We start from the raw sequence: 21065 nt of genomic DNA, 5'->3' as shown, positions 1-21065 counted from the left end.
GAATCAGGACTTTAGTACTGAATCGATAATTGTATCAGAATCGGGAAAAATATTGAAATCGCCCCATCACTAGTTGCAACAATGCAGTATTGTAACGGGGGGTTGGAGCCTGCAGACAGTATGGTGCATATTAGGTTGGAAATTCGTTTTGGTACCCAATCCAAGAGGTAGTGGTTTGTGCACTAGCTAGGATATGGCAACAATGCTCCATGCAGGGGCAAAAAATTTTTTAGAGACATACTATACTCATGTAAAAAGTTTTCTAATCTGATAGAGGGAGTTCACCTTATTTTAAACTAACCTATCTCTGGCTATCCCTCTTTTCATCTCTGACCAATAGCATGGGACACGGTGTCAAAGTTCTGATATTTTAGAGCAGCATGGATACCATGCATTGACCGGAAGCAGATTTTATTACAAGTGTTGTAGAGAATGTAGCCCCACAGATGTTGCCAGAAGTGAGGTGCCTACGAGTGTGCACACTATTGCTTGAAGATGAAATCATCATCATCATCATCATCATCATTGGTTTAACGTGTTTTACATGCATGACAAATTTTAGAGGTACTTGTGCAGAATTTGAACTAGACGTAACTAAGCATCCGCTTGGCTTGCTCGGAAGATGACGTCATGCACTTGGGTTTGATTGTAATCTGCCAATCAATGCATGGCAAAGAAGCAGACGAATCTTTAGGGAAAATATTGGAAGAAAAACTACATAAATAAACTAAGTAAACAACACACCTTCCTAATAACTTTATACAAAAATGAATAACTTTTGAGTCAACAGTTGCAAACGCTGGAAGATGTCGTTCCATATTGCCAAACAAACCGATTAATCGCTGCAAAGAAAAATTGCACGCCTTGTGGCAAGAGGTGCACCATCACCAAAAGAGGATCCATTTGGGGGTGAATGTAGCTGGAGGTGTACCAGGACAAAATGCCGGCAGTGGATGTTAATAAGGACTACCACATTTTTTCAGCATGCCAAACTGAAAATCTTTAGAGTGCTAAAATTTATCTACCTGTGGTTCTACAAGATGGCAAGTCAGAAGAATCACATGAAAAATGTGGGGTGGGGACTGGCATGCCACCGCAGACTGGAAGAACTTCCTACACTACAAAAAATGTGAAAAACACCAAAAAAAATTGGTTATCTTATTAATTTGTTCAATTTTGTTTGAAACAATGGTTGAAAAAAAAAATAATACAATTTGTTTAACAGAAATTGTTTTTTGTTTCTTGTTTATTTTCGTTATATATTTTTTTATTATATTTAAATGTTTTCTTCAGTATTTTCCTTTTCCTAGCGTTGTTATGCTTTGATAGTCGATGACGCTCGGCAAAATTGACATAATTTTTCCGAGCAAGCCGAGCGACCAGTTAGTTACGTCTGGTTCAAATTCTGTATAAGTACCATTGATTACCAAACATAGAATGTTCGCTATGAGCAAGTCAGAGAATGGTCATAGAAGAGTAGGTGGGCAAAAACACCGGTACAAAGACATAGTTAAACGCCACCTAAAGAAAATGGGCATTGATATCCCATACTGGGAGGCACATGTAAATGATCAAGGAAGTTGGCGCAACAGTCTACACAAAAACAATGATTGTGATCAAGGAATGTGGGGAATGGTTAACGTAATGTCTTTTTTTTTTTAGATAAAATATTTTAATTGTTTTTTTGCCAAAATTAATTTTAATAATAGTTAATAATTAATTTTAATAATAGTTAATTTTAATAATAATTAATTTTAATAATAATTAATAATTAATTCTAATATTAATTAATAATTAATTTTAATATTAATTAATTATTTTTAATATATCAAAAGTTATTTTGTTGTTCCTCTGACCAGATGAAACATTTTTTTTCTTGAATTTGCAAACGGTGAATACCGCACCTAAAAATTTATCACTCTCCTCAAAAAAAATTTAATTCTTTTCTTTTGTAAATATAAACATTTTTAGGATTTTTTTCTCATTAAAATATTATTTCCTTGAGTTTTCATGCTTAAGTTTGAAATAAACTTTTCTTTAATTTTTTTACACCTAAAATTGAAAAAGAATTTTCTTTGATTTCTTTGAAATCACATTTTCTTTAATTTGTATGGATAAGTTTGAAAAAGAATTTTCTTTTTCGTGTGTCATGCTTACAGTTGAATTTTTTTTTTCTTTTGGTGTGTCATGCTTAAGTTTGAAATAAAAATTACTTTAATCTCTCTTACTTGAATTTGAAGTAAGGTTTTCTTTGTTTTGAACATCAAAAGGTGCCGCAACGACTACCATTTTTTTACTCATGTTCACCCCTTACAAAGCATATCGCCACTCGGACGTAAGGGGCTACTATTTGGGGCCATGTCTAGGAAAGATTAACAATATATTTGTTTATGTTATATTTAAACTTCGGCATATCAGTACAGCCAAGGAAGCAGGCAGCAGGAAGGGAATTCTAAAGCCTAGCGGTTCGATGGAAGAAACTATTAGAATAGAAAGCTTTCTGGCATTTAGGGACAACAACAGTGAAGGGGTGAGATCTTATTGCTAAGCGGGTTTGTCGAGGATATGTACGTCGAGGGGGTACAAGTGAAACGAGTTCATCAGAACACATTCCATTAAAATATTTGTAAAACAGGCACAGTGATGCAACGTTGTGATGGCAACATTGCGGTGATGGGACAGGGGCTGGAGCTTAGTTGATAAAGTGGGACCGATTAGATTGACAACTCTTTTTTTGACTTTATCTAAAAAGGAGAGGCTAGTGGTAGATGCATAAGAGTTTTGCTACCATTACAGGCTTTCGACGAACAACACCAGTATCCTACAGCCTGCATCGATGTAATGAGTCTCTCGAAGATGACAACAATAAGGCTCTTCAGGCACCGAAACAAGCTCTCTCTGTAGTCTCTGAACTCCCACCCAAAAAAAGATGGGTCACATTCAATTTGGCTAAGTGAAGTTTGCCAAAACACGGAACAACCTGTACAAGTGTGTTTATGGTTATGTATAGGACGCTCGGTGTCCCGGCAGGGCCAATGTGCAGAGCCTTGCATATGTCGTCACAGATTGTCTCCTGAGCAAGACCTGATGGATGCCTTGGATGCTGCATAATGATGGATCGTGAGATGGAGAAAAACTTAAAATGCTTAAGTTTGGAATAAACTTTTCTTTGGTCTGTCATGCTTACGTTTGAAATAGAATTTTCTTTGCTCTCTTACACTTAAGTTTTAATTATCGTTTACTTTAGTTTTTTTACGCTTGTTTGAAATAGAATTTTCATTGCTGCATCTTGCAGTGAAAAACTTGGAAGAAATGGCCAACAAAAAAAAACGTGGATGAATTGACCCAGGACTAAATAGATAAGGAAGACTCTGTAGACTGGCCAAAAGAATATTGCTTTGCTGTAATCAAGAGAGGATTATAATGGCTGCCCAAGGTCAAGGCTTGATGACCAATGCTTTTAAGAAGATGCACAATCACGTTGACACACCGGTTCTCAACAGATCACCAAAGATAAACAACGTTGAGCCTGGCCAGTACCAGATGGGTGACTATTTGGGAAGGCGAGGCACTGTATGTACCGCAAGGTAAAATACCAAATTGAGAAACTGGCATAGTCTATCCTTCTCCCGAGGGTAGATGGGACTCTCTTAAGCCATGGTAGGCACTCCGTCTAGTGATGGCGTCACAATAAAAAAAATACCCTTGATATCCCTGGCGAAGCATCGAGTATTCAGCTACTGACTAGATCTGAATTACACTACAAACTCGTGTAGTGAGTTCAATCTTGGCTATGACTGCGCTGGATGGATGGATGGATGGAAAAAGATGAGTGGTCTCAGCAATGACAACAAGTGCAGTTTCTACCACACAAAAGTAGAAAGTGTGAGCCACCTGACATTCCACTGTAAGGTTCTGCTGGGGGACGGCTATTATATGACACGACACAATGGAGTGTGTAAATATCTCCACTGGACCATATATAAAAGGTTGAATATCGATTGTAGTAACAAGTTCTTGGAACATGTTTACCAGAAACAACAGTTGGAAATAAATAATACACCATCCACTATGACTATGCAGTTCATACAGCTACGTATCTAGAAAACAGAACCATGAAACGTGGCATAGTGATATGGAGCACGGAGAAAGAAGCAACCTTAGAAGAAGTTAGCGTCGCTAATTATGCTTAGCTAAATAGAGCTGAGGTGGAAAAAGATAACGAAATATCATGGTCTTATATACAACATGAAAAGAAACTGGAATCTTAGGAAGATCTCTAACATTTCAGTAATTATAGGAGCAATCGGACTCATGGAAAAAAATTTCAGAAAACCACCTGGAAAATGTACCCAGTGAACCGAGTGCAAGAGAGATACAAGCAACTGCACTTAAAAGGACGGTTAGAATCTTAAAAATAATGTTCTGGTATCCGGTAGAATAAAATGATAATCCATATATCTATAAAAGTAAAAGAGTCTGTCTGTGTGTGTATCTGTGTATCTGTATGCGTACATTTCCCTACGCAATAACTCTGTCAATTTTAAGTCTACAGACTCGAAATTTGAGATACAGGGTAACGAGATTTGGAAAAATCGATGTGATCAGTTTTCAGCCAGAAATTTGGCGATTAAGGGGTCAAAGTTCAACGATTTGACCTTTGAGAACTCTACCAAACTTCTCCGACAATTTTCAGTCTAAACACTTGAAATTTTAGATATAGGTTCATTAGGCATGGATCTTACTTAATAACTTGATTTGAGCCCAAAAGAATAAATGTTAAGAGGTCATAATAGGGGTCAAACTTTTAAAAACTTGACCACTTTTTTTCTTTTTTTTTTTTTTGCTCAACATCCATCTCCAAATACCCGGGTAACGCCGGGCACCCATGCTAGTATATATATATATATATATATATATATATATATATATATATATATATATATATATATATATATGTGAATTGATACTTTTTTTTTTTAGTTTTTTTGTTTCTCTTTATGATTTGTGCTGTCTCTTTTCTTCAGGTCAAGGAACGTGCCCGCCGAATTTTTTCGCCTGTCCATCGAACAGTCGACTTGGCCTATATCCTTGCATTAACTCGGAGTTCGTTTGTGATGGAGACAACAACTGTGTTGGTGGGGAAGACGAATTACAATCATGTCCACCCCGCACGTGCGGTGAAAGCCAGTTCGCTTGCACCAATGGTTTGTGCATCCCGTCCACCTACTATTGTGACCATGACAATGATTGCGGAGACAATTCTGATGAACCCAGCACATGCGGTAAGTGTTCTGTATCAAACAAACCTTATGGACGATATATATATATATATATATATATATATATATATATATATATATATATATATATATATATATATATATATATATATTTCAGATTAAATATATTTTTACCTCATTTCAAAGTGTTTTTTAATATATTTTATTAACTGTTTGCTTATATATATATATATATATATATATATATATATATATATATGCATATTAGCTTACTCGAGTGTGACCTATGTAAATAGAAGGCCGTTCAACTGAAGTCTGACGTCACAGAATAAAGTACAATTAGGCGATAGACGACTATTACGAGGATAATTATTTTTTGTATCAATTCTCCAAGAAATTGCTGATGAATTTATGAAACTGGTCCAAAAGTGATTGACAACGTGACCTGTTCCTCAACTCGAAGACGCAATTTCTACAGCTACGTAATAAGAAAACAGAGCTGTTAAACCTGATATAGTAATATGGTACAAGTGGGGATTAGGATAGCAACTCTAGTTAAAACGAAGCTGAGTGGGGGGAAAAGATTATTAAATACTACGGTTTTATGTAAAACAACATGCAGTAAACCTGCATATTTGCTTATTTACGCGTGACCAACGTGAATAGAAGGCCGTTCCACTAAAGTCATATAACTTGCCGACGTCACAGAATAAAGTGCAATGGCCACGATTAGGTGATAGATGACTATTATAAGGATAGTCATTTTCTGTGTTAATTAGAGAAATTGCTGAGGAATTTATGAAACTGGTTCAAAAGTGATTGTGTTTTCTTTCTTTTCCGAAAGATAAAGAATTATCTTTTATTTGGACCCGTGCAATTAAAATGGGGGCGGATTTTTGCTGAAAAAATATTGTAGTTAAGTTTTATTTTTATTTTATATTTTACTCACGTTCACCCCTAACAAGGTATATCGCCACTTGGACGTAAGAGACTGCTATTTGGGACCATGCCTAGGAAAGATTAACAAGATGTTGGTTCACATTACATTTAAACTTTTGCATATCAGTACAGTAAGGGTAGCAAGAAGGGAATTCTAAAGTGTATTTAATTAAGTTTAAAATGCACCCGTTTAAAAAGTAATCCTCATAATAATTCCTTATTGCATATTGTATTTTAGTCTGCGTCAATTCTCAAAGAAATTGCTGAGGAATTTATGAAACTGGTCCAAAAGTGATTGTATTTTCTTTTCTGAAAGATAAAGAATTATCTTATATTTGGACACGTTCAAATAAAAGGGAGGACTTTTTGCCGGAAAATACCGTAGTAAAGTTTTAGTTATTAAAGGGTATTTAATCATTAATTTGCGGTAAACATGCTTTTTAACTTAGTCGAGCGTGGCCAACGTAAATAGACGGCCATTCCATTAAAGTCACGTAACCTGCTAATGTCGGAGAATAAAGTACAATGGCCATGGTTAGGCAATAGACGACTATTACGAGGTATATTTTAAAACGAGAACATTTTAAAATTAAAAATTAGATACACTTTTAAAAAAAGATAAAACTTCACAATATCCAAATCTCCCCACCGAAAAAAAAATACTTCCTTTTAACTGCATATGTCCAAATGTAAAGTAATTTTTCATCTTTCGGAAAATAAAATGCAGTCACTTTGGACCAGTTTTATAAATTCCTCAGTAATTTCTTTGAGAATTAAAACGAAACGTTACTATCCTCACAATAGTCGTCTATCACCCAACCCATGACCATTGTATTTTATTCTGTGACGTCAGTAGGTCACGTTACTTTAAGCCTAATGAAAATTTTTATACATACTTGCCAGATGTTTATATGTGGATCTTTTATCGCCTTTTCTAACGCTTTCTGAATTTTGAGATGAGGATTGGTTATTCGTATTATTTGGAATCTTGGAACCACTGTTCTAATATTGGGTGTTATTTTTCACAACGTTTCGGTCGATATAACCTTCGACCATCTTCAGGTGTATCTTATCAAACTCTGGAATGTTTCTGTCGAACTCGATAATTTGGACGGAATTTCAAACGGAACCCTTTATTTACTTCACATGACTAAGTAGTTTGCAATTGTCTTTTTCGGTCGGCTATGCTGAGAATTGAACCTTCAACCTTCAGGAGAATATCACTTTTTACAATTGATTTTTCCAAGTACTCTAACCACTGCACCATGGGTCATTGCAGACCGTGACGTAGTTGTTAGCATCTCTGTCCAGTCATGCCTGATGGAATGAGAGCATGGTATCCTCGTAAAGTAAATAAAGCGTTCAGTTTTTCTAACACTGTTTTTCTTTATGAGTAGCCGTTTTGTGTACTGGTCGTCTATTTAACTAAGACGAATAAAATTTTTCATGCATGGATGACTGACACAAGGAGACGTTCGCTGAGTTTTATTTTAAGGTTTTATTTGAAAAGAATGCAGTAAGAGAGAGAGGGGGAAACTAATGTTATCTTCTAGTTATTTACTTCTTAAACTTGACTTCCTTAAGAAATGAGAGATGCAGACGGGCAGACATCAAAGTAATATTCGTCTTAAGTTATTCTACATTATTGGCTGTGTCTCGTTAGGATAGATTTCTGTGCTGGTATTTTACTTGCTTTCTGCTTCTCTTCATTGTGGTTGTTTCTCTTTGATGCGTTTCATGAGTGGTCATCGATCATCTCGTCTGGTGAACCAAGATGAATAAAACATTTTTCATGCAGGAAAAACACACCAGGAAACGTTCGCTGAGAGTTTTCTGTAAGGTTTTATTCTGAAGAGAATGACTCTGTAAAGAGAGACAGAGAGAAAGAAGCTTATGTCCTCTTAGCTAATTATTTAATTATTTACTTCTTAAACTTAACTAACTTAATAAAATGAGTGACGCAGACAGACAGATATCAGAGAACATTCGCTTTAGATTGTTCTACACTATTGGTTATGTTTCGTTTGCATAGCTTTCCGAGAACTGATTGTAAAACCTTTTTTTCTCTCAGCTCTAAATCATGATTTCATTCGTCATCGTTCAAGTTGGTTTTGCTTACGGTGTTTTACCTCTGCCTCCTCCGTCTCCACTTCACCCTGGGAACGATTCTGTTTGCTTGACCTGCATTAAATGTGACCCTTGTCAAAATTCACACTAGCTAACTTAATCCCTACTGACGTAGGACCTCTCATCTGAACACTCAGACAGCTGTTTTCTCCGTAATAAATAGGGCTACGACAACAACATATTATTTTCATTGTTTTGACTCTCGAGTATATATCCGACACAGTTAGACACAATTAATCAACCGAGCACCACATCACTCTGCATAAAAACATATAAGCTATCAATGGATATATACATGAGAATCAAAACAATGAAAAGAATATGCTGTTGTCATAGCCCTACTTATTATCTAATCAGATTTGTTGTTATTCACTTTCATGGGTTAATGTTTTTAATAGCCAATGGCTGAGCTTATCTCAAACATAGTTTCGGGTGACCATTATTTGACATCTTTCTCTTTTGTATTTTTTTTTTTTTTTTTTTTGCATAGCAAATTTTTTTTTTTTTTAATTTCGGCGAATTAACAGTTGAAATTATTTTAACACGTGCGGGCTCGCAATAGTTTTATTTAAATTTATTTTGTTATTCATTACCATTTTAAGGCGTTGATTTAGCTATTTATTTGTTTTTGTTATGCATTGTTATCTCGGGAAAGGTGTGGTTGGATATTGCGCAGCTCTTGCCACAGTGTGTCATGATTGAACGAAGCCGTTTTTATGTATATTATCACTAGAGCTATGACAACAGCATATTCTTTTCATTGTTTTGACTCTCGAGTATATATCAGACACATAAAAACACATAAGATATCAATGGATATATACATGAAAATCAAAACAAGGAAAAGAATATGCTGTTGGCATAGCCCTAGTAATGAATCACATTTTTCTCTTTGTTCCTCTTAACTTGTCATTTGCATCTTCACAAGGATAAAGTTAGACACACGGTCGGTTTTTATCAAACATGTAGAGAATTGGGTGAAAAGATGAAGTGTGATTTTGCAACAATTTTACGCCACCTTCAGTCGATGAGATTTAAACAAAAACTTGGAGCTTGAATTCTACATGAACTTACATTTGCTGTTAAAATTCTTTGATTTTCTTTAAAAAATGTTTAAAACTGCGGGAACTTCTGCAACAACACTTTTGATACAAACAAGGATGATGATTTATATGTTTCAGAATATCGAACTTGCAATGAGAACCAGTTTGTCTGCGATAATCGCCGCTGTATCCCTCTCAGATGGGTGTGTGACACAGACGATGATTGCCTCGACAAGTCAGACGAGAAACCATCACTTTGTTGTAAGTAAAAATTGGAGCTTTTTTTTATTTATATCATAGACTAGCCTGGGTGCCCAGCGTTCCCCGGGTGTTTGGAGGTATGTGTTGAGAAAAAAAAAAGTGGTAGTAGGCAGGCAGGCTTGAACCCATACTGAGAAGGAGGAAAAGAAAGTGAAAGAAAAAAAACGTTACGTCTTTGCCGTTGCGTCCACCGCCAAACCAAAAGTGGCGAAGTTTTAAATTAAGGCTAGTTAATCGAAAAGAGGGGATGACTTTCGAAAATATCGGCGGAAAAAACGACCCCTCCTTATAGAAAAACGCCCAGTTGAGGGTGAAGGAATTAATGTTTTAGGCAAATTTTTCCATATTTGTCGTCCGAATATCCGAGCTTCCAAACGATACCAATATCGTGAAAATCCGTCGCTCTATCGAAAGTTTTAGCCATATACATACATGCATACATACATATATACTTTTCAACAGACAGGTGACATTTATATTATAGATGCTTAGCTCTATCAGGCAATTTTACGTTCGTACGTACGTAATCACCATGCACCCTCTTTTTACAAGATGGAATTGCCGAATATCCAATGCAAAAAAAAGAAAAGTAAAATTTTTAATTTGATGATGCGATTGTATCAGACATGAAACTCGAGATAAAATATATATTAGCTGTCATGCTAGAATAAAAGTGTAGTGTTCATGCGGCATGATCGTATTAACACACCGATGCTCGTTAGATCACTGAAGTTAAGCAATGTTGAGGCTGGTTAGTACCAGATAGATGACCATTTGGGTATACCAGGTACTGCATGTAGGAGATCGTTGCCACCTAGAACTGTAGACCCTAACATTGTTATCTCCCCTGACTAGGATATACATGCGACTGGGGACCGTTTGTGAATTTGATATACCATTGCCAGGACCGCTGCGAAAAAGGTAGGTTCTCTCTACCGTGCCAGAAAGCTACTAACGCCTGAAAGTATCCTGTACCTCTATAAGGCCACCATTCGCCCATGTATGGAGTATTGTTGTCATATTTGGGCCGGTGCATCTGCTACTAGCCTCTCACTTCTAGACAAGGTTCAAAAGAGAGTCGCCAACCTGATAGGTCCTGAACTGTCATCCAAGCTTCAGCCTCTGTCCCATCGACAAAATATATCATCCCTCTGCCTGTTCTACAAGTACTTTAACCATGAATGCTCCGACGAACTGCAAGCTTGTATCCCTTCTGCGTAAATACCCCCGACAAACCCGACAAGCAATAAAATCCCACCCCTTCACAGTAGAGATCCCTAGATGTAAGAGAGCCTTCTACTCCAGTAGTTTCTTCCCCAGAACCGCTAGACTTTGGAATTCCCTTCCGAGTTCCTGCTTCCCCAACTGTACTGACATGCAGAAGTTCAAGTGTAACGTGAACCGACGTCTTGCTGCCCAACTCCTCACATAGTACCCCTGTAGCTCATGTCCTTAATAGTGCACCCCCTACATCAAAGTGGCAATGTGCCTTGTTTGGGGTGAAAATTTAATAAAAAAATTTTTTTTAAAAACTTCATTGTGCAGAGGAAGCCAGTTCAACTAGTCTAGGGTTAATGTCGCTGACATACTGGCATTTGTTCTGTTCAAAAATACTACAATAATACTGTAAGGTTTATGTTCAAGTCGGGCGTCCATCGAATGGAATTTTTTATCACAAATTTTTATAAAGGTTTTGGAGATAGACGCTTATAAGTAGAAATATTTTGAATCTTCATTAAACAGAATGTTTTAATTAGTATGATCCAATTTGAAGAAAATTTGTGAAATAATATCATAGGTTCTTCATTTACATGAGGCGTATGTAGAGTGGAAATATTTTTAAGCACGGCAGCAATATACAACTGATGAACCATACAACTGTGGAGTTTCCATGCGTCGCGCTATTTAGTCATAATTAGTATCACCACAAACAGAGAATTTTACATCTTCAAAAAAAACAAAAACATGATAAACAAAAAGAAATCGCGTGAAAAGGGCTTGTTCGTGTCGAAAGCTTACTTAATATCTTTAAATATTTATTTAGAGAAAAAGAAATGTATATATCGTTTTGGCTTTCTATAATTGCAAATTATGTACCAGATAGCAGCCCCCTCCCCCTACATCAAAGTGGCACTGTGCCTTGTTTGGGTTGAAAATGTAACAAAAAAGAAAAAAAACTTTTTATTTAATTTTATAGTTTACATATTTTTTTTTGTTTTTGTTTTGTTTTTTGTTGTACTTCGTTTTTGTTTCAAATTTTGCTTTATACATTTTTATTTTATATCATGATTTTATTTTTTATTTTTTATTGCATAAGTTTTGATTTTTTTTTCCAGTCACACCGGGGCCAACTTGTCCAACTGGACAATTTCTCTGTAGAAATGGCGAATGCATCGACTATTCCATCGTCTGTAACAAACAAAACGACTGTTCGGACGGATCCGATGAAGAACATTGCTGTTAGTATTATTTTTCAAATTCTTTGCATTAGACTAGCATTAATAATTAACAGAAAAACCTGACGTTACCCGGGATTGAATAAAAAGGTTTATAATATTTTATTATTTATTTATTTATTTAGTTAGTTAGTTAGTTAGTTTACATTTTATAACATTCAGTTTGGGTGGCTGAAGTAAGTAAAGATTTATTAAAATAAATTTCAGTAAATCTTTAACAAAGTTCACTAAAGATATACAAGGTTCACTGAAATATACGAGATTCACTGAAGATGTACGAAATTCATTGAAGATTATGGGGTTCAGCGAAGATGTACGAAGTTAGTCGAAGCTGGAAGAATTCACTAAAGATGTACGAAGTTCACTAAAGATGTATGAAGTTAACTGAGGATGTATGAAGTTCACTGAAGATGTACGAAGTTCACTAAAGATGTACGAAGTTCACTAAAGATGTACGAAGTTCACTGAAGCTGTACGAAGTTCACTAAAGATGTACGAAGTTCGTCGAAGCTCTCCGAAGTTCACTAAAGATGTACGAAATTCATTGAAGATTACGAAGTTCACTAAAGATGAACGAAGTTCACTGAAGATGTATGGGATTCACTGAATGTAAGTTCATTGAAGATGTAGGAAGTTTACTCGATTCGCTAGCTTTAAACTGACATTGCAAAAGAGATTTTTAAAGCAAAACATAAAGTTAGAATTGCTGAAATTTGGAAAGGTAAATATTTAGTATTCTGAGGCTGGCATTTTCAAATGGATTTAATTGTTTGTTTGTTTTTTTTTTTGTTTTTCTATTTTTAGACATCAATGAGTGTGAGAATACAGAGCTGAACCAATGCCAACACGAATGCGTCGACACAATCACAAGTTTTCATTGCGAATGCCATGCAGGATTTAATCTTATGAATGACAGAAAAGCTTGCAAAGGTAACAGATGAAAGGTTACAAGTTCAGCCGAAAGTAAATCACAAAGATTCATGTCAATCAAAAAAAATCTCGATTCTCTTAAATTTTTGGTACTAAGTGGACATGTTTAATTGAACTAAATATTTACATATATAAATAAATAAATAAATAAATGCAAATATCTTTTTGTTTCTATATAACCACCAGAACGGGTTATTTACATCAATAATAAAACATATTTCGAAATACTGCATATATAGTACAGACAAAAGGTTCCATAGGAAAAATCGCAGCGTACATGACTAGCGTGGGTGTCAAAAAATAATAATAAAAAAGAAAGCTAAAATGGCGACGTCGCTTTTGTATTTGACGATCGCATGTGAGTAACGCAAACTCTATGCAAATTAGATTATGCAATATCCATGAAAGGAGCGGTAAAAGGAAAGTTGAAAGACGTCGTGTATTATCAGGATTATTGAAGCTGACTTAAAAGGTTGTGGGCGGGATAGAACACAACTTCTCAACTCCACTGTAATTAATTTTCAAACTAGAAGCTCAAAGGCAGCTATTTGAATGAATAACTTACATAACTATTTTTTTAAATAGAACATAATAATATATTAATGTTTAGTGTTATTCATTTGCAATTTTATTGTCTTATTTCTCATATATATATATATATATATATATATATATATATATGAATGAATAACTAACATAACTATTTTTTTAATAGAATATAATAATATAGTAATGCTTAGTATTATTCATTTGCAATTTTATTGTCTTATTTCTCTCTCACACACACACACACACACACACATATATATATATATGTATATATATATATATATATATATATATATATATATATATATATATATATATATATATATGCACTAATTTTGTTGATACTAATAGAAATTAATTAAAATGATTTAATAACAAAAAGGATTAGTTGCTAAAAACTTTCTTCAAATATTTGTTGATTATTTTCTAAGGGAGGTAATTCAGATTACACTAACATTACTTATTAGAAAGAATTGTTTGTTTGCTTTTGTTTTACGGTATATCAGCCCTTTTCGGGTTATTTAATGCCGAATCCAGTGATTTTGAAGAACAATTTTCAAATAGAGTATATTTGTTTTTGTTTTTTTTTAAGTCGGTTTCTATTCAACCCATAGTTGGGACCCTAACAGGTACTACCACTCCGAGTCAGAGTGGACCTGGGAGAAATGGCAATTAAAGGGCGCCTCCACACTCCCCAAAGCCCGCAAGCTGGGGTCTCATCATTGGATATAGTTTAAGGTCATATCCAGGACCTTATTAGAAAGAAAAATATACCAATGAGGCATAAGCGAGAAAAGAAACTTATAAATGTAATGTTTATTATTTAAAAGTTTGGTTTCAAGTACTTTAGGTAGCAAACTATGTGAAGCGATAGGGTACTGGCAAAGCCAGCTAGTATATATATATATATATATATATATATATATATAGAGAGAGAGAGAGAGAGAGAGAGAGAGAGAGAGAGAGAAGCTAGAGACGATATACGATGAGTGTACGAAGGACGTTCAATAACTAATATCCCTGAGCCACTTCTCATATCCAACAGAGCAACGAAACTTGACACATATATTAATCTTTATCTATATAGGAACCACCTAGAATTGCACATTTCTCCCATTATTTAGTGCAGCTCTGGAGACCGTTTTTTTTTCATAAAACACCCCATGTTAGTCCACTAACTACGATGTGACTTTAAAAATTAAGTCTGCATCATCTGGGGGAATGCTTTCCTTTCAAAAATAATTCAATGGTTGAAAAGGGGTGAAAGTCCGAGGATGCAAAGTCGTTGATTTTATACGCTGAAACCTTCTGCTTGTGCGATATATAAAACTTCTTACATGCACTAATGATGTTAGGTTGGATAAGGACGTTAACTTTGGTCAAAATCGCATGCTCCTTCTTTAATCAGATTTTTTTCGATTATTGATTTTTGATGTTTATCGGGCGTATTAAATTAATTTCTGTGAAATTGTATAAAAATCAGCCCAACCGTTTCGGGGTCAATAGGGAACGCACACGCACGCGCGCGCACATACATACACACACACACACACACAAACAAAGTGCTTTTTATATATAAGTAGAGTGTATATAGCAGCTATACAGCTCTCTAAAACATCCCTTAGACAACACCACCTTAAATCCCCCAAATTATATATCCAATACAACCACCCACCACAACTATCATGACATACACTCAACCAAACCCTCTCAACCAACTCCCCCCACACCCCACACCCAAAACCACATTACCCCCTCCCCCTAAGAATCCCCCTAAATCCAACAAAATAACACATACCCCCAATCACCAACAACTTTAAACACCACATAACCTCATCCCACATAACCACCCAATAATCGGCATCAATTCCCCTCCCCCCTAGCCAACCCCCCTGCCCAACCCCAACACACCTTACATGCAACCTCCACGACTTAACACGGAAATTGTTTACATATAACTATGTGGATTTACACCTGCACAGGTAAGTACACATGGAAATGTACAACCAACCGATGTCTCATGTGCATAGACGGATAGAGTATGACACCCCAATATAGCCTCCCGCCTAAACTGATCGATAATACCCTAAAAAAAAACAAATATCCCAACTTAGAACAATAACTACAGCACTCCATCCCCATATAAACCACCTCAAACTCCTCCCCAAAATCTATAAACATGGCTACCTAGGACCACTATCCCGGGTACGTAGGTGCTTATTAATGCGTATGTAAGTATATGTGGATAACACCCGTGCCCACATTTACGCCATGTCACGCAATATACCCATATGTATATGCGTGCGCACATATCTGTGCTTGAGGGAGTGTGGGTATGTATCTTTGCAGATGTATATAACGAGAGCATATGTGTGTACATATGTGTATACGTGTATGCATGTATATCTGTGTACATGCATGCGTGTGGGGACGTGCATCTGTGGGTTGTATTTGTAAGCGGAGGAGTACGCCAGTGCGCCCGTGTGCACCCACATCTAACTAAAAAAAACCCATTAATGCTCATATCTATGTATCTACATCGAACGAAAGTATTGCGCCTATGTACCCACAAATGAACTTAGATTTAAATCTATCCAGACGAATATGTCTAGACTAATAACTGTCTGTATAACTGGGTGTGTATGTGTGTGTATGCACGCACGTGTACATCCACGTAGGCGTCCGTATGTACATGGGGTATCGATGTATATGTGCACATACCTGTGTATGCGTGTGTGGATGTGAAAGTATATGTGCCCGCTGCCTGCTGTCCACATACACGTGTGAGAGCGTGCAGCTGTGTATATATGTCGATGTATGTGTTCACGAGTATTGGTATCTGTATGTGTGCATGCGCTTGCGTGTATGCGTGGGGTGCAGGTATGCCTGAATCAATATGCGCATATGGGTCCGTATAACTGCCTCCTTGGGGGCAGGGGGGTCGATGTGTATATGTACCTGTGTATGAGCGCATCCATGCCTGCGCACACATACCCAATTTTAGCACCTTAAAGAAAATTTGACATAAACGGGAGCAACGCGGGGATCTATGTATGCAGGCGCACATATGTGCATATATTTGCACGCTAGGGCAGGGATGTATGTGTACATGTGACCGTTTCTTTTAAGTATATATGTGTGTACGTGCGCATGTGTGTACCCGTGCCCGTGGCCACTAGCTAACTCTCTCCAAACAATTAACAACAAAAAAAAACTAAAAAAATAAATAAACCGAATCATAGCCCCCCCCCCCCCGCCTCCAAACATAAGCGAACACCCAACAGGTCAAGACATACTTACCAAGAAATCATCTCACCAACGTGACGCAAAAACCTTTCACATTAAGACTCAAATTTTAAAGTAAACCCTCCCCTCCTCCTACCCCCCACATATTCCCCTTCCCCTCCATATATCCCTATGCCCTCAGCCACACCAGAAATGAACTTCCCAGACCCTCCCCCACAAGTTCCTTAAACCCCAAACTAAAACATTACGGACATACCAAGCGCCCCCTCCCACCTTCCCCCTTGTTCCCTTCCTCTCTTTCTTCCGGCCTCCTCACCCCCCCCCCCCGACCTCATTCACTCTTTCACTCTTTCATCCCATAATAACGAACATGTCTGTAAAAGTCTGGGGAAGCTACAGACGGCCAAAAAAAAACGGCCGAGTAGCTGAAACAATAATGTAACAAAAGAAAGATACGGTAATAAAAAATAAAACGTATATATATATATATATATATATATATATATATATATATATATATATATATATATATATATATATATATATATATATATACCCAAAACCTCTAGTCTTGATAGAGGGGAGAATAAATCTTGCTGCTATGGTTTCAAATGATTTGAAATAACAGCAAGGGAGACTTGATTCCAAATACTTCTCATATGCTATATTTCCCCTCTTTTGGAAATAAGGTACGATTATGAATATCTCCAGTATCAAATAATTCTTATACACTGCGAAATTTACTTTATGTATGAAAACCAAAGAGAGGAGATATAACATATGTGAAATATTTGGAATCAAGTCTCCCCTCGCTGTTATTTCAGATCATTTGAAACTATAGCAGCAAGGTTTAGTCTCCCCTCCATCTAGGCCAGAGGTTTTGAGGAAATATCAGATATTTTGTAATTCATATGCAAAACAAAGAAAACAAATGACTGATTGAAACATTTTATGGTTGTAAAAAATGTCAAAAATAAACTGATGAGGATGATGGATGATCCCCTTAATGTACGACCTTAGGGGCAAATGTCACATAGTCCACTACACAATTCAGGTCATTACCTTTCCAACGAGCCTTCGTTTGCTAAATTCTGATCAATAGTCACTGAGATTGGAACACAAAAAATGGCTAAAAAGTTGGTATATATATATTAGTGGTCTGGCAAGCCCACAAAGGAGACATTACTAACGATTACTATATTGTCCAATTTCTACTGTATACTCTTTAACCCTTATCCTCGAGTGGCCTCTTGGCCTTGATAAGTGGTGATGCCTATGTAAATAAAAAAACCAAAAAAAAACCGAAGCAGCAAAACTGAAGCTGGCCTAAAAGACACTATATATACAAATGTAGGCAAATATGGACATATATATATAGATAGATAGATAGAAAGGTTTGTGTTTACTATAAACTTTTTAAGCAAATATTACGCAAGTATAAATCATGTAGAATATCTGCATGAATATAATAACACGTAACAATTAACTAAAGATGATCATCCCACAAGAAAACCGAATAAAACTAATAGGGAATTAATTAAAATGAATGTTTAAAAGAATATGCAAATCAGCTAGATCTTTTGCAGATGAACGCAATTAATGCCCCTGGCCCACTTCCAGTTATTTGATCTTTTGCATATGCAATGATTTATATCTCTACGGGTTATGTGGCAAATTATAGCTCTGAACTAATTGGGGTTTCTGTTTTACAGGTGTTTGAACTGAGTCAGGTGTGAAATGGAGCCTGTTGAATGTCGAGCAGTGATCTGGTTTTTGTATTTCAAAGGACGCACACCACAGGAGACTTTTGATGAAATGAAAGAAACATGGTGATAATACCCTATCATATGACCTTGTAAAACGCTGACATCGTGAATTCAAACATGACCGGAAGTCTGTGGAAACAGCTCCCAGACCTGGTCGCCCTCCCTTCTGCCATTGATGAGGCATCTGTCCGTCAAGTTGAGACTGCCATTTTGGAAGATTGGCGCATTAATATTCGCCAAATAGTCCAAGATATCAAGATTAGTACAGGGTCTGTGGAAACTATCATTCATGACCATTTGCATATGCATAAGGTGTCTGCCAGATGGATTCCCAGGTTGCTCACGCCATTCCAGAAGCGAGAACGCGTCGAGTACTCGAGGATGAATTTGGAGATGTGCCAAGAAGATGAGTCAAAGTTTTTCAAAAGACTGATTACACAGGATGAATCCTGGGTCCATCACTATGATCCAGAGACCAAAACCCAGTCAATGCAGTGGAAGCACTTGGACTCACTACCGCCAAAGAAGGCAAGGGTGCAGCCCTCCGCTGGCAAGGTCATGCTCACAGTCTTCTGGGACCAGGACGGAGTAGTGATGACAGATTTCCTGGCAAAGGGTACCACAATTACAGGAGCCTATTATTCTTCACTTTTGAGGAAATTAAGGGAAGCTATCAAAATCAAGAGGCGGGGCAAGATCAGCAAAGGTACCCTCCTCTTGCAGGACAACACTCCTGTCCACAACTTGCATGTCGCCAGATCAGAAGCACGGGCATGTGGTTATGAAATCCTACCCCATCCTCCCTACTCTCTTGACTTTGCGCCCTCTGACTTTCACCTCTTCACAGTCATGAAGTTGCTTTTGAAAGGAAAGCGTTTCCCAGATGATGCAACCTTGATTTCTGAAGTCACGTCGTGGTTGGAGGACCAACCTGGGGTGTTCTACAAAAAAGGTCTCCAGAGCTGCATCAAACGATGGGAGAAATGCATAACTCTGGGTGGTTCCTATGTAGAGAAAAACTAATTACTGTGCCAAGTTTCGTTGCTCTACTGCTATGGGAAGTGGATCAGGGGTATTACTTATTGCACGCCCCTCGTACATAATAAAGTTGTATTTTCTTTTTAAATAAATAGAAAAAAAATGTTTTTTTAATATGAATATCAATACAAAAAAAATTTATAGGAGTATATATATATATATATATATATATATATATATATATATATATATATATATATATATATATATATAAAAACTTTATTTTCCGTTTATGTATTTTATTCAGACATCGATGAATGCAATGTCACTCCGGAGGTGTGCAGTCAGAGTTGCTTGAATACAGTCGGCAACTTCACGTGCAAATGTAACGAAGGATACCAAAAACAGATCGACCGACAAACATGCAAGAGAAAGGATAGTAAGTATCAATCACTGGTTTCCAATATGTCTACCAATTCTTTGCGTAACAATGACATTTACTGTCAGAATTAGACCATCAAAACCGATTATTTCATTTATGTTATTAGTCAACCAGAAAACACCGGAAACTATAAAAATGGTCGATTATTATGATGAAATTATAATAATCGATTATTATTTGTAAAAGTATAATCGTTAGATAGAAATATTTTTAAAGTTATATTAAGTTGAAATAATTATATTTAATAGTTGTCAGGAATGTTAATTTGATGTTTATTTGACAGATGGAATTTAAGCTAACCATACTATAAGCAAAAATACGTGACAAAATACCCAGCAAGGATCTTTAGGCTATGTGTACTGATGACGTAATAAAAAATATAGATTTTGAAATTTAAATGTGGGAGATCAATTTCGATGCCCAATGCGTTAGAGACGGATTAGGTTTTTATGACGGGACGCTAGGTGGAAGTCAGAAGAAAAATGTAATCTTATACAAAGCATGCTAACTCCGGAAAAGAACCCAACAAAAAATAAATTATTTTACCAAAATATAATTCCCGTCTGAGCGTTTTCACTTTCAGAGAGAAGCACCTTTAATTTCAGGACACGTGGAAGGAAGATTTTATGTCTGTTTTTGCTGGTGTTCCAACCCACAACGATATCTATAAACTGTTAATTTATGTACACACACATCAACACCAATAGAGAATACACTAGACGAATCACATATCAGAACGTTAACACTCATCAGTTAAAGGAGATTTATTATAGAAACACACATCTGTTATATATAGACCCGTAGTGAATAAATTACAAAAAAAACTCTATTCATAAAATTCATGATGGTGACCATCTTATTATTTATTCCTTTCATTCAGTTTACATTTACAATTCTTGACAGTATCTGTTTCGTAGCATAAATCAATCACTTAATTAGTATATCAATCAGTGAATCTATTTTGCCCTTAACTCATCAGAAGAAATAGCAACAATCAATCCATCAAAAGGAAATAAAGTGATTAAAATCCGAAAATTGGAAAAGAAGCTGCAAATATATATATAAGACAAACATATATACGCTCA

At 36.2% G+C, this 21065-nt stretch overlaps 1 protein-coding gene across 2 annotated transcripts in view; it reads left to right on the top strand.

Annotated features, from left to right (window-relative positions):
- LOC145263100 (low-density lipoprotein receptor-related protein 2-like) overlaps window positions 1–21065 on the top strand; it is a 599989-nt gene that overhangs the window by 361737 nt on the left and 217187 nt on the right. For both annotated transcript variants that reach the window (XM_080120027.1, XM_080120026.1), the window contains exons 54-58: window positions 5028–5285; window positions 9491–9613; window positions 11950–12072; window positions 12874–12999; window positions 19846–19977. In XM_080120027.1, coding sequence (XP_079976153.1) covers window positions 5028–5285; window positions 9491–9613; window positions 11950–12072; window positions 12874–12999; window positions 19846–19977 — 762 coding nt within the window. The remainder of the gene's footprint in view (window positions 1–5027; window positions 5286–9490; window positions 9614–11949; window positions 12073–12873; window positions 13000–19845; window positions 19978–21065) is intronic.

Source organism: Euprymna scolopes, chromosome 38 (assembly GCF_053919585.1).
Source record: "Euprymna scolopes isolate OS-2025 chromosome 38, ASM5391958v1, whole genome shotgun sequence".
Lineage (NCBI taxonomy): Eukaryota > Metazoa > Mollusca > Cephalopoda > Sepiida > Sepiolidae > Euprymna > Euprymna scolopes.
This window is presented reverse-complemented; position numbering and strand designations above follow the sequence as displayed.